The 13675-nt window shown below is 33.9% G+C and overlaps 2 protein-coding genes and 1 long non-coding RNA gene across 5 annotated transcripts in view; all 3 read right to left on the bottom strand.

Moving 5' to 3' along the window:
• The window catches only part of LOC111368649, a 7729-nt gene extending 1705 nt beyond the window's left edge, over window positions 1-6024 (bottom strand). For both annotated transcript variants that reach the window (XM_022990016.1, XM_022990017.1), the window contains exons 1-8: window positions 5777-6024; window positions 5027-5100; window positions 4870-4947; window positions 3800-3909; window positions 3639-3704; window positions 1234-1335; window positions 605-1142; window positions 73-278 (exon numbers count right to left, since the gene is read on the bottom strand). In XM_022990016.1, the coding sequence (XP_022845784.1) occupies window positions 73-278; window positions 605-1142; window positions 1234-1335; window positions 3639-3704; window positions 3800-3909; window positions 4870-4947; window positions 5027-5100; window positions 5777-5901 (1299 nt within the window). In that variant the 5' untranslated portion in view covers window positions 5902-6024. The remainder of the gene's footprint in view (window positions 1-72; window positions 279-604; window positions 1143-1233; window positions 1336-3638; window positions 3705-3799; window positions 3910-4869; window positions 4948-5026; window positions 5101-5776) is intronic.
• Window positions 6025-8186: 2162 nt separating this feature from the next.
• LOC111368651 lies at window positions 8187-8731 on the bottom strand. The gene is made up of 2 exons (XR_002698027.1): window positions 8692-8731; window positions 8187-8615 (listed from the first exon to the last, which is right to left on the bottom strand). It is a non-coding gene; the product is annotated as an uncharacterized LOC111368651 (long non-coding RNA).
• Window positions 8732-8989: 258 nt separating this feature from the next.
• Window positions 8990-13289, bottom strand: LOC111368650 (cell division control protein 2 homolog A-like). Of its 2 annotated transcripts, XM_022990019.1 has the most exons (10): window positions 13118-13289; window positions 12150-12181; window positions 11884-12068; window positions 11496-11616; window positions 10868-11041; window positions 10371-10534; window positions 9926-10013; window positions 9768-9821; window positions 9429-9523; window positions 8990-9352 (listed from the first exon to the last, which is right to left on the bottom strand). In XM_022990019.1, the coding sequence occupies exons 2-9, from the start codon at window positions 12156-12158 to the stop codon at window positions 9434-9436; spliced, it is 885 nt and encodes a 294-aa protein (XP_022845787.1). In that variant the 5' UTR covers window positions 12159-12181; window positions 13118-13289; the 3' UTR covers window positions 8990-9352; window positions 9429-9433. The 2 variants fall into 2 exon arrangements, with proteins under 2 accessions (XP_022845787.1, XP_022845786.1); XM_022990018.1 differs by lacking the exon at window positions 8990-9352 and having other exon boundaries at window positions 9427-9523; window positions 13118-13244.
• Window positions 13290-13675: the final 386 nt, after the last annotated feature.

The following is a 13675-nucleotide window of genomic DNA, read 5'->3' on the forward strand; positions in this document are numbered from 1 at the left end:
TATCTCAGTATTCAAGGGAATAGATCCGTACTAATGAAAACTGACATAATTGGCAATGGGATGCTGTATTACCTGACAAGTTTTACATCGAATGCGATCAAGACTTTCAAGCAACTCAATTTCCCGATGCAACCTATATGAAATTCCATCGATCTCCAGAAGCTCTTGTCTTGTTGACTCGGATACAGGAATTTTACTAGCAATATGAAATGAAAGGAGATCTGGTTTCATCACAAATCTATCCATGTTTGGCACCCTAACAACATGCTTCCACCTATCTGAAATTGATCAAGAATATCTTAAAGATTTCTTAGTCCGATACATATATTTGTTTTGATTACCTAATTCATTACGCTATGCACCTTATCCAGGAAAATTATCAAATGCGGCTTGTAATTGCAGAACTTCGAAAACTGAGAAATTTAAAATGTGAGATTTTGCAGAATTTGAGTAGTTTTCACTGTTGCTGCCAATACTTGATGCAGGATAGATAAATTCGTGTACAAAGATGGAAAAAGGTTCAGAGGATGACCATGAACCGGACAAGTTGAAGGGGGGAAAACAAGAAAAAAGAAACAAAAAGAAAAAGAAAAAGGTGCAATACCTGCTGCTCTTTGAGCAAGAACATAGGAATCATACATACGGTAAACCCAACTGGGCCAGAAGGCTCGAGGGGCATCACGAAGATGGCCTACCGAATACTTTCCCCATCCCATCCTTCTGCAACTTTGTTTAGCTAACAAAGCTCCTCTCCCTACTCCTGGACTAGCCTCTTCATTCCTTTCGCTGTATTCTGTATGCATGAACCCCTCATAATTGTTCAAATGAGATCTTGATGTTTCAAACTTCTCATCATCACTACTCACTGGTTCCTCGACTAAATCAGAACCATAAGAAGAAATTAGAGCAGCCCGGTGCAACATCCTTTCAGCTGATGAAAGTTCACTATCAAAGCTTCCATCTGATATTGCATCCCAATCATTTCCATCAATGCAACTATGCTGATTATGAGAATCATTTAAAGATGGCATTTGCAGGGCACTACCCATGCGCAAGTTACTTAATGGTGCCAGTTTTCCAACAGCATCCCGTGGTGTTCTCAATGGAGAATCCTCCTGAATGATTTGAACCTCTCCACAAGGCTATTGAAAAGAAAAGCACAAAAACAAATTTAATTGCAAGAAGGCAAACGTAAAAATTTAACTTCTCATTCCACCATCTAATGGTACTCACAGCTCCGTCTATGTCAATCCAACGGCGTCTCAGACGAAAACGCTGCTGACCACGGGCAACAATGTTTACTGAGCCATCTTCCAGACGCCGATATTGCCGAATCTGCCATAGAAATAGTAAAAACTGATGAGTCCTAACACAACTCAACTTTGCATACTATATTCAAAATCGATATAGAGAAGTACTATTTGTACACCAGCCCAAGAAACTAGTCACAAGTAATACTTGAATATGAGGCGCCAGTTGCAGCATGGTATTTATAAAAAGCTATGTCAAAAAAAGTCAGACACTACCTTTCCAAGCCTCAATTGAGTTGTAAGATGAGCCACATTGGTCACTAATCTGGCTTCCTTTCGTGTTTGGTTTTCTTTATAGCGTTGGATAACTTGAAAGACCACGTTTTTGCTACCATCAAGAGTTGATTATATTATCTAATGCAGCTATCACTTCATTTATTTTATTTTTATTTTATTATTATTATTATTATTTTAAGCCTATCATTTAAACCCCTCCAAGTCTAATTTGTTGAAGGATGACATCATCCATCTACCATATATAAACATAATATTCCTGGCTTCATTAACATATCACCCATTTTCAGCCGTCCATCCCTTATTGTCTCATTTTTAACTAGTGAGTGCCCTTCCAACACAGACAGCTCAAAACTTGTTATTCTCTAGACTCCTCAAATTGTTTTCTCAGTTAAAAGAGAAAAGAATGGTATTAGGTGTGTCACTCTGTTGTCTTTCTTTTATCTTCCTTTTTCTATTCATTCCTATTTTTCATTCAAAGACTGTATTGCGGAAAAGCCAACACCTTAAAAGTGATATCCTCTCAAAAATTAGATGTTCATGGTCAGAATTCCATTTGTTTCTAAATCCTTGAGTCAAATTATTGTTAAATCTGGAAATACGCAGGTTTCTTGATCTTGAACAGTTGAACTCGAGTTTTCTTAACTCACCATTACTCTTTTAGTAACATTAGATCTGAAGATAAAAAGCCAATATTGCCCCCATCTTGTTGACAAATGTTTTATTTTGTTACAAGTACCAGAGTGTAATCACCTTTTAATGTCTCAAATGCTATTTATCTAACTTCAACTGATCAAATAGCTCCTAAATTGGGTTATTATAGCTCAAAACTTCTTTTCTATGCTGAAATTACCTTCAAATTTGCTGAAATTGATGTCTTTCAATTACTATCACTTATGATATAATTGTTATATTGTGATGGCTATTAAGAGACTAACTTTATGATATTTTTGGCACTTTAGACTCGTTGGAATATATTTTCTTTATATCTTGATGCTAAAAGTACCTTAATAGGGTTGGCTGACATTTCTGTAGGTAGCATAGATCCCTTGTACCAGAAAGAGTGAAAGATAAAATACCAGTCAAGTAGAATATTTGCATCAACTTATCTATGTTACTGATGGTGATTGTAATTAATGCTTGTGCAAAGCTATGTTGCTTATTAAGGGATGCTGGACTCGTGCACTCTAGACAAATGTTGCATACTTTTTGTGCATTTTAAGGCATTATAAAATAATCCAAATATTGGATTATGTAGTTTTTTTTTATAGGTAATATTGGATTATGTAGTTCAGACCAGGAGAAACCGTATATGAACAATTTCAAACCATGAGACAAGGACAAGTGAGATCCAAAAGAATATTTTGAAGGAACATACTATACCAAGTTCCTGCGATAAAGGTTTGAATCAGCCAAGCTATTCATTTAAAAGAAATTCAAGTTTTTCTTCCTCATGAACATGCTTCAACACAATCAAACTAACTTAAAGCCTCATGCCACATTAATTTATCATAACAGCTGCTAGCAAGTAAAGCTGAAGTAATTAAATGACAGACATAAACTCAATTTTCCTCCAATTATTAAAAAAGCACCTGTTTGTGTGAATTTACATATTTCCCAAATCATACAAAGCGATAGATAATAGATATCAAAACTTTTGATAATTTACATAATTTCTCACTGCACCCAATTTTGACATACGATCATTCTCCTTGTATGAATGTTGAAAGCATGCTCTGGAAACACAACAAAAATAAAAGAAATTCAAAAGAAACAAGTTTAAGCTATAAAATGCTGCATACTCCATCAAAATAATTCCTAAAAAAACATAAAGTAATAATTGTAACCTATTTTTATATAAAAATAGGTAGATGCGGATATTGGCAGGTCACTCTCTCTAAAGTAAGAATTAGAACTACACGCAGAATTGTACTATCCCATTCATAAAGTCATGGAACCTTAGTTCTATTTAAACATATAAAACAAGCAAACATAAAATAGATATGCTTTACATATAAACCTAAATTCATGGCATATAAGTCAATTTTGGAGGGATCAGACAAAAGAACTGGGAAGAAGAGTTCCAGTTTGTACCTCTGCAGTTGTACCAGTAGTTGCAAATTGTATCTTCCCATTATTAGGATCCCTGTAAAGACGAATCTGAAGAACATGGCTCACCTCATGTCAATTTTAAGCACTAAACAAAGTGCAATCACAGAAAGATAATGAAATAGTGTATCAAGGAGGTCACGTACCACACCAATAGAATGAGCATCATCTTGTCTCAACGATCGTTCAACAGCTGCTATAAAATTAGGTAAAATTACTCTAAGGGGAAGTCTGGCTTCTGGAAACAGAACAACTCCTGAAAAGTAAAGGTAAATTAGAAAAAGCAAATGGAGAATCTAGATAAAGAGATAATGTGTTGGACGTGACTGTTAAGAAAGGGTGGTAGACAATGAATACCCAGGACAACGGATCATTAAAAAATACAAGTGTTGCTCTTCAGCTGTGAAATTTTCATTTGGCTCATCAAAACTTTTGATATCATTCTTGCTTAGACGTGTGACATTTCATTATCTGGAATTAACCAATTAGGCATTTTCTGCGTGCTTAATATTGCTTATTTCACTTATCTGCAGGCATATATAAAAACAATGGACTACTGATGCGCATAATTCAACGTGAATTTTGGCTCGAAGTGACTACAAGGATATATGGATGACAATTAGTAAGTTAAGCAGATAAAAAACGAAGAGGGAAATGCACAATTGAAATGTAGATTTAGATCAAAGTGATTAAACAAAATACTTGCATGACTGCTAAGAACTGCTAAGAATTGATTAGGTAGCTTCTTTAACCAGCAAAGGAACCATAAACTTGTAAAACATGAAAATAAAACGAAAGACAGAAGAAAAATTACAACTGTTTCATTTTCTGCAAAATGTGTGGCTAACTTTCCGTGGCCACAACTGAAGTTGTCTTGGAAAGGATTTAAGAAATCAGAAATGTCATATAAAAGGAAAATTTTTTTGAAGATAAAAAATATCAATAGTTGAGGCGTTGTTGAATGATATCATTGTAGTATGATCAGCCAAATAATCAATAAACGTTTAGTGGGTCATTTACGATATTTTCAGCAGAGGAGGTCCCCCACTGTAACCATTCACAGAATATTTAGAGGTGGTCACTTCTCTTCAGTCGTACTCATGCCCCAAATACTTTCATTACGAAGATCACTATACCTGGGTTTTTTCTATATAGTTGGAACATCCATGAGGTCATTATAGTTCACTTTACAATCAAGAAAAAGTTAAGCAAGTACCTTCAAGATATAACAAAGGAAGGGTCAATACAGCACCACCTTCCAAGAAAGCCAGCCTATTGTGAGTGTTCTCAACCTCTGGTGAATGAGTGGATCATTAAATTTCTGATATTTTTCCATGAATAAAATAAGGAGGCATCTATCAATAGATACCTACCTCCAAGATATGAATGCAAGGCAGCCAAAGAGGTGTCATATGTGAATTCCACTGATGCAGAAGCGCCACCAGAACTAAGATAACAGATAAACCAGGATAAAACAATCAGAAATTAGTTCATGTCATACGAAAAGAAAATCAAATAAATTGCTGAGCTGCAAACCAGCCAACATGGCCAATAATTTTGTTGTTAATTTGTAGCCAGTGAAATTGATATCTGTAAAATTAAGCTTACTGGTCCATGACAATCATTCATTCATTTGGCTAATTTTAACCTGATGTTTACTTTAATTGCTGCTTTATTTGTTGATAATTATGAGATATAAATCTCTTATTTCTAAAAGGGCACAAACCAATTCTTTTCTTTTCTTACGAAAATTTTAAAAAATAAGTTCCTACTCGATTTTCCAATTCTTTTCATATTACATTGCAAGCTACAAGATATTTAAAACAGACGGGCAAAATTTATTGGACTAGACACAGAACACACAAAAAAGAAAAGAAAAGAAAACATTTTACTATATAAAGATTCTTCGGTTTATTTAAACAAAGAATTAACTACGAATTCGACGTCAGATCTGAATATCAAATTTCGCGCATTCTAGAACTCTCCAAACGTGCAAAGTTAACCGGAGAAAAAAAATATATACAATTACATCACTCATATTTCAATATTTTTTTGAAAGTGAAGAAAAAAAGCAAACCATGTGAAAATAAGTAAAAATTAAGCGACTAACTCAAATTTCTTACCTGTTTTGAACGTCTTCATCGTCTGACGATTCCTCGACTTCTTCGACTTGCAATTCCTCAGATTCGAGCTGTCGAATTTGCTCGATTTGTAACCTTTCCCTCTCTAGAATCCTCTCGTCGTCCATTTAATAGCAATTACTGTAGTTTTTAGGAATCTGATTTTCATTCGTGCTCGCAAATGCGCAAATATAGGGGAAAATGTAAATATATCGCCATGAACATGAGTTCGTGAAAGAACGGGAAATTGACACAAATAGCCCTTGGAATGATCTATTTATCGATCGAAACCATTGTCTCCTTTTGAGGAGTTAATTGTTCCGATAGTAACTGAACTTATGTTCATATATTTGATTAGATATCGAATTTTGATTATTGAATTGAGGTTCATGTCTTCGATTGCTCACTGAACTTAGGTCTATATTTTCGATTGCTCATTGAAATTTAAAATATCAAGTTTTAGACAATGAACATCGGAATATATCGTACGCTACTCACTAGCATAGCTGTTAAACTTTGAAAAATATCGAATTTACAGTGAGTATTGTACAGCATTTTTCAAAGTTTTGCGAGTAATGTACAATATTTTTCAAAGTTCAGTAACCAAAACTTGACATTTTAAACTTTAGTGAACAATTGAAAATATAGACCTAAGTTTAGTGACCAAAACTCGACATTTTAAATTTCAATAATCAATCAATGACATGAATCTAAATTCAGTGACCATCGAAACAATTAACTCCCTTTTGAGTTTCACAATCCAATCCAGTCGTAGTAAGCCCTTTTTCGAAGTTGATTTTTTGAAATAAATAATCAAGAACTAACATCAAATAAATGGTAATCTTGATTTAAGCGAGAATCCCAATTTTAAGTTGAAAATAAATTTAATTGTTTTTATTGTTCATATTCAAATTAAATTTTGATGAAATATTCTTCAAAGTTCAAACATACCAAGAGAGTGTTGGGGGGAAAAAAAAAAAGAACCTAATTTACAATAAATAGTTAAAAACAGGTGGTTAGAATCAAGAACCGTAATTAAATAATATGGTTAAATGCATACAATCATTCATCTTTTCAAATTTATGCAATCAAGTCATTCAATTTCGGTTTGCTTGCAAATTTTATCATTCTATGAATTGTCCCCTCAATTTAACAAATGAAATATACTAACATGTACATTAAAACTAATGTATAACTATCATATACGACAATGTCACATAAAATGCACATCACATATCTTCAAATATTTTTTATGTAATAAACTTAGAAACTTAAAGTATGTTTATGTTAGCTCTTCATTATTTTAAACATAGATGATAATCAAACAATAGTGCACAAAGTGATCAAATTGCAAGTAAATTAAAGTTGAGTGACTTGATTACACCAAATTGAAGATGGATGACTAGATTTATGATTAAATTGAAGTTGGGTGATCAGATTGCACCAAATTGAAGATGAGTGACCTAGATTCACCTACACTAAAGTTTGACCGACTTGCACTACATTTTGCCCAAAACAAATATTTTATCGATCTTAACGAATATCTATCATTGTTAACTTGTTATCTACTTTTTTAATTAAACTCAGAGAATGTTTTATTTAAATGTTTAAATTATAAATTGATGGAAATTAGTTATAGATAAATAAATAGCACTCATGAATCCCTCAAAATATATGAATAAAAAGTGACTAAGGGGGTATTTGATAGACATTTTTATGTAAAAATGTATTTTAGAATAGTAAATTGATGTGAAATGTGTGATTAAGAAATAAGAAAAAGTTTTTTATTTACGTGTAATATTATTTTAATAAAAAATATGTAATTAAAAAGAAGAGAGAAAAAAATACATTTTAAAAAAAAACTACAGAACGGGGCCTACGTGTTTATAATAAGTTCATAAACATGATCAAAATGTTTCTCAAATTACCAAAATAATGTAACCAGACAACAATCTCAATTCTCAGTTGATAATAATTGATGGCGGCTCTGTCCATTTATTAAATTGAACTTGGGTGTTTAATAGTCATTTTTATGTAAAAATACATTTTAGAATAGTAAATTAATGTGAAATACGCGATTGAAAAATAAGAATTTTTTTTATTTGCGTGTAATATTATTTTAATAAAAAACGTGTGGTTGAAAAGAAGAGAGAGAAAAATGCATTTTGAAAAAAATAGCCACCAAATGGATTCAGAAGTTCCTCAAAATCCTCAAAAGATCATAAAAACAATAACCATCTTGAACCAATTTCATTTTCACTTACTGAATAACATTCTTATAGAAATTATACAATTAATAGTTGAATTCATTCTCGTCCCATGAGATTGCTTGACTCACTCCTATATTTGGATCAAGAATAATTCTTTCAATATAGTTAAAATCTTCAATTTATGGCGAAAGAATAGTGCTATGTGTAAAAACAAAAAATCATCACCATTTTGGAAGGAAAATTCATCAAAAGGCTACTAAGGATCAGAGTAAATGAAAAGAGTAATGCTATAATATGTAACCTGACTCACTGCCACATTAGATGCTAATCATCAGCAGAGCTGGTGAACAGCATTATTCGAACGAAACACGTCCGCTAAGGTCCATAGGCATGAGTTGCTTTCCTGATTCGAATATAGTGTGTTTAAATGAATAAACAGCACAGAAAGTCAATCTATTGAAAAGAAGAATAAAAGCCAATATTCATCAGACTGAAACTTAAAACAGGGGGAAAAAAATACTATGAAAACCAATCACAGGAAAAGTATAACAATACGAATTCCAGAATTGCTGTGCCTCATGCCACTCAGATGTTGAATGTGTCGATGACAATCAAACCCGGATAATTTTCACCTACAGACCACACATATCAGATATAATAAAGCCAGAAAGTCCTCACAATTTACATTTGCACAAGGACGAGGGGTACCAGAATTAGGGGACAAGCCCAATATCCTTGAAGAAAGATCATAAAAACAATAACCATCTTGAACCAATTTCATTTTCACTTACTGAATAACATTCTTATAGAAATTATACAATTAATAGTTGAATTCATTCTCGTCCCATGAGATTGCTTGACTCACTCCTATATTTGGATCAAGAATAATTCTTTCAATATAGTTAAAATCTTCAATTTATGGCGAAAGAATAGTGCTATGTGTAAAAACAAAAAATCATCACCATTTTGGAAGGAAAATTCATCAAAAGGCTACTAAGGATCAGAGTAAATGAAAAGAGTAATGCTATTATATGTAACCTGACTCACTGCCACATTAGATGCTAATCATCAGCAGAGCTGATGAATAGCATTATTCGAACGAAATACGTCCGCTAAGGTCCATAGGCATGAGTTGCTTTCCTGATTCGAATATAGTGTGTTTAAATGAATAAACAGCACAGAAAGTCAATCTATTGAAAAGAAGAATAAAAGCCAATATTCATCAGACTGAAACTTAAAACAGGGGGAAAAAAATACTATGAAAACCAATCACAGGAAAAGTATAACAATACGAATTCCAGAATTGCTGTGCCTCATGCCACTCAGATGTTGAATGTGTCGATGACAATCAAACCCGGATAATTTTCACCTACAGACCACACATATCAGATATAATAAAGCCAGAAAGTCCTCACAATTTACATTTGCACAAGGACGAGGGGTACCAGAATTAGGGGACAAGCCCAATATCCTTGAAGTATTCATGCTCAAGGGCACTTCTCGCAGTGATTCTTCTGCTCGGATCCAAAGAGAGCATTTTCTGTAATTGTAATGCAACAGCAAATTAGTAACAGGAACACCAGTCCCTTTTTCTATTAGAGAAAAGTACGAATCTTGATCTCTCTCTCCATTTAAGTAAGCTTATAAGTTATAAGCTAACTCTAAGTGAGTCTCATTTTTGTAGCAAAATCATACTAGAATCGATTTACTGCACTTGCAACCATTGTGCAGAATATCTATTTCTTTACGTTCTTGGTAAGCTGAAGCACAGAATCTGAACTTACAAGAAGGAGATCAAGACCAGCTGCATCAAGATTAGGGACGACGGTGGAAAGGTCCTAGAAAGTCGAGCAATCACCAATTAAGTTTTCATCTGATAAGTCTTGGATGTTTCATACCAGAGGTGAGGAGAAAAATTACAATTAATGCCAACTTCAATTACCTTATGGGGCCACTTTGGAAAGGCGGATTTGAAATCAGGCAGCGAAGTCACTCCAGGCCAAGTATCTTCATTTGGGGTGCCCATGATTCTTCATTACAAAATAAGTCAACTATAAATGATAATAAGCAAATCATCTGATTTCAGATAAATAAAGTTTTCAGTAAAAATCATCTCCAACTCACAGCCCCCACCCCCAAAGTGCAAGAAAAAGGTAAAGCATAAACAAAAGAAAACTACTGACAAACACAAACATGAGAAAAATATGAAAGTAGGGTTATCTGAAGGACACAGCAAAGAGAAAAATATGTGCATTCTGTACAAAGAACCTATGGACTATAGTCAAAGATGAAGAGAGCATTTGACAACCTCCATCAAGGGAATACAGCTATCTGAAATGAAAAGAGATGATCACAGGCAGGAAATCATGTATGGGAAAAAACAGCACCTGAAAATCTTAAATAGTTCATCAATCTCAGAGTCCCCAGGAAACAATGGTCGCCGGTTCACCATTTCAGCAAATATACATCCAACTGACCACACATCAACAGGAGTAGAATAATGACGCGATCCAAGTAATATTTCTGGTGCCCTATACCATAGTGTCACCACCTGCAAAGAAGCATAAAACTTTAAGCCAATATGATATTTTCGATCAAGTGAAATAACCATTACGAAAGGATTGGTAATGGGATGAAAATACTAGGGTAGGAACATAAAAATACAGAGATCTAACTCCACCCCACTAAACCTGTCAAATTACAATAATTAACCCTCACACTAATTTTTATTTAACCATCCTTTCATCTGCCTTCTAAATGCCCTTGACAATGATGTGAGAAATAAAATCAGATAAATACTAAAAAATGAAAATGCACAAAAAAATTATCAGTGATGCACAATCACCATAGATAGATAGAGAGGACAAAGTTTCATAATATTCACCTCATGTGTAAATGTCCTGACAGGAATACCAAATGCTCGGGCCAATCCAAAATCGGCGAGCTTTAATGCATTAGTGCGGCGATCAATCAGCAAATTTTGAGGCTTCAAGTCTCGATGAAGGACTCTATGGGAATGACAATAAGCAATACCCCGTAATATTTGATATAGAAACATCTGCAAAATACGACTCAAATTCAATAACGTGACACAGTTTCACAAGCTCAAGAGGCTAAGGGTTTTAATTTCATAAGAACTTCCAGGGTATGTCACCACTCAAAACAAATGTTTCTCTTGGGGGGTGAGGAGGAAGAGAAATAGTAAAATGAACTATAAATTCCCCGTCCCTCTTTTCTAACACCCAGAATACCGTGATTGTGCTCAAGCAATAAATGTGGGAACTGAAGAAAATCCTNATAAATTCCCCGTCCCTCTTTTCTAACACCCAGAATACCGTGATTGTGCTCAAGCAATAAATGTGGGAACTGAAGAAAATCCTTTTCAAGAGACAAAATTACAATTTTCAAGTTAAAATATTTGAACAGTGCAACCCCTTAATCCACCGTCCTCTTTGAATGATAAGAACGCCTCAATTTCACCTGCCTCCAACGGGCAGAAAGAGGTCACTCACTTTAACCAAACGAGGATCCTTGGAAAATTCTGGGCACGAATCCATGTGCTTCTTCAAATCCAAGTCCAGATATTCAAACACCAGATACAATCTCTTCTCACTATGGACCACGTCCTGCAATCTGTCATCAAATGTAATAGAGAAAAAAATGAGTGAAAATCTCAAGTAAACCTTGTCCTGATTTGAGCAAAAACAATTGCAGCTGAAATCTCAAACCATTATTTTCTACAAATCTATTTAGCTGCATAAGTTGATGTAACAATATCAGTCAGCAATGACATTCATCGGCATCAAATAGCCTATCCTTCACATGCGCCTCATCATCATCTCTCTGCCTCCCTTAAAATGTGCAAGTAACCATATAAACAGAGATTACTAATTTATGTACCTTACAATGTTCCCATGCTGCATCTCTTTCAACAGAGAAATCTCTCTGATAGCTGTGCTTGGCACGCCTTCATCTTCATGCTCCAGACGAATTTTCTTTAGAGCAATAGTTTCATTTGTCTCACGATCGCGAGCCTTGTACACCACTCCGTACGTTCCCTCGCCAATCTTCTCTACTTTTTCATACTGTGTCCAAAATTAACAGACATCAAAACCCGTACAAGCATGACTGAATGTGAGAAAGAGTCAAGACAGAACTATGTTTACCTGTTCCATCTTGTCCACGGCAAATGCGATCACTGATTAGTGGATCACAATTAAAAAGAAAATAAAATGAGGTCAGGCCACTAAACAACGTTATATTAATGGTAAACTGACTCTACAAACAACTACTTACATTAACCATACAGCCCATACTTCTCCCTTTTTGTGAAGCATTTCACTTAATTACTTATCTCATCAGAGAAAATTTATTTTGACATAATTTGGAAAGAAGGATACGAAATCCTCATAAAAATGATTTAAGAAAAGTTGTATTATTAAAAAATCACGTGGTACAATTATGATGTTAATTTTATCGTAATACAAATAGATAAAAAAAAAAATTCAGAGGCACATAGACATTTATTGAGCCTAATTAGTTTATTAGTAGCATATAAATTTTCAGTAACTCGAAAAAATTTCCTAGTACAAGGGAATGACCATAAAGTCGAGCAATGTTTCTCAACACATTTGCGCACGAAATGAAATCACAGGAAACCGTTAGATTAAGCTTCAACAGAAAATCAATCTGACATTTTACCATCATTCAATTCGCAAAGAAAAAATTAACAGAAAAACAATTTAATCAATAATATAAACCAGCAAATGAAACCAAAAAGTTCCAACTATTCGAAAAAAATCAAAGCAGAAACTGTGCTAGAGTATATATTAGGCATTTTACTTACAAAATTAAATCAATTAATTTAAAACTAAACTTTAATTAACTAACAAACAATTTATAACACAAAAAATTGAACGCGAGTGGAGTAAACATCTATACATACATTTTATTGTAAATCAAAATAGAAAGTAAAAACTGTTCAGTAGTACACATCGTACAATTTTATTTCCAAAATTCCGAAATTAATTTAAAATCTAAACAAAAAAGCTAAATTAATTAACATCAAACAATAAACAGTCAAAAAGTATTAGATAAGAAAATGAGGGCGAGTTGAGTGGATAACTACACATACCGTGTATAATAATGAGAAACAAAATTGATGGAAGTTCCCAGAGATAATTGAAACTTTGGGTGGGAGAGTGAGGAATTGAGGAGGAGAGGTTTCTATAGGTTTTTTTTTCCTTTTTTTTTTTTTTTGGCCTTTTCAATTTTTTGACAGGGGTAATATTTGACCAGGGTTTAATTTGGTGCGGTCATACTTTTTTCACTTCCAAAGTTTGAGCACGTATGAGATTCTTAGAAGAGATGTTTAAGAGGGGTTTTTCCAAACGGACAGATCGCATAGGCCCTGTCAATCTACGGGTGCACGGGGCGCATGGATGGACAGGGCCAACATGGTCTTGTCATTTGGGTCAAAAAATCGAATGGATAGAAGTTTGAATAAGTAGTGATCTATACAATTAATACAAGCATATTTGAGATTGCATGCTGATAGGAATGTCAATAAAGATTGAGTGAGGCGAGTTGAACTATCCCATGTTGATAGGATGATTTATTGGAGCCATGTTAGTCATCTAGATATTTGGGATCAATAGAGTTGGAACGAGCTAGATTTAAACTTTTTTTTTTT

The sequence above is a fragment of the Olea europaea genome, chromosome 19, assembly GCF_002742605.1.
Source record: "Olea europaea var. sylvestris chromosome 19, O_europaea_v1, whole genome shotgun sequence".
Taxonomy (NCBI): Eukaryota; Viridiplantae; Streptophyta; class Magnoliopsida; order Lamiales; family Oleaceae; genus Olea; species Olea europaea.

Bases quoted from the DNA above. Each gene is read 5' to 3' on its own strand.
- LOC111368650 (XM_022990019.1), bottom strand. The intron at 11,042-11,495 runs GTGAGTGACCTC...CGTATTTTGCAG, and splicing joins AGGATCCTCGTTTGGTTAAA to ATGTTTCTATATCAAATATT. The intron at 9,822-9,925 runs GTAATTGAAGTT...TCGACTTTCTAG, and splicing joins TTCCAAAGTGGCCCCATAAG to GACCTTTCCACCGTCGTCCC.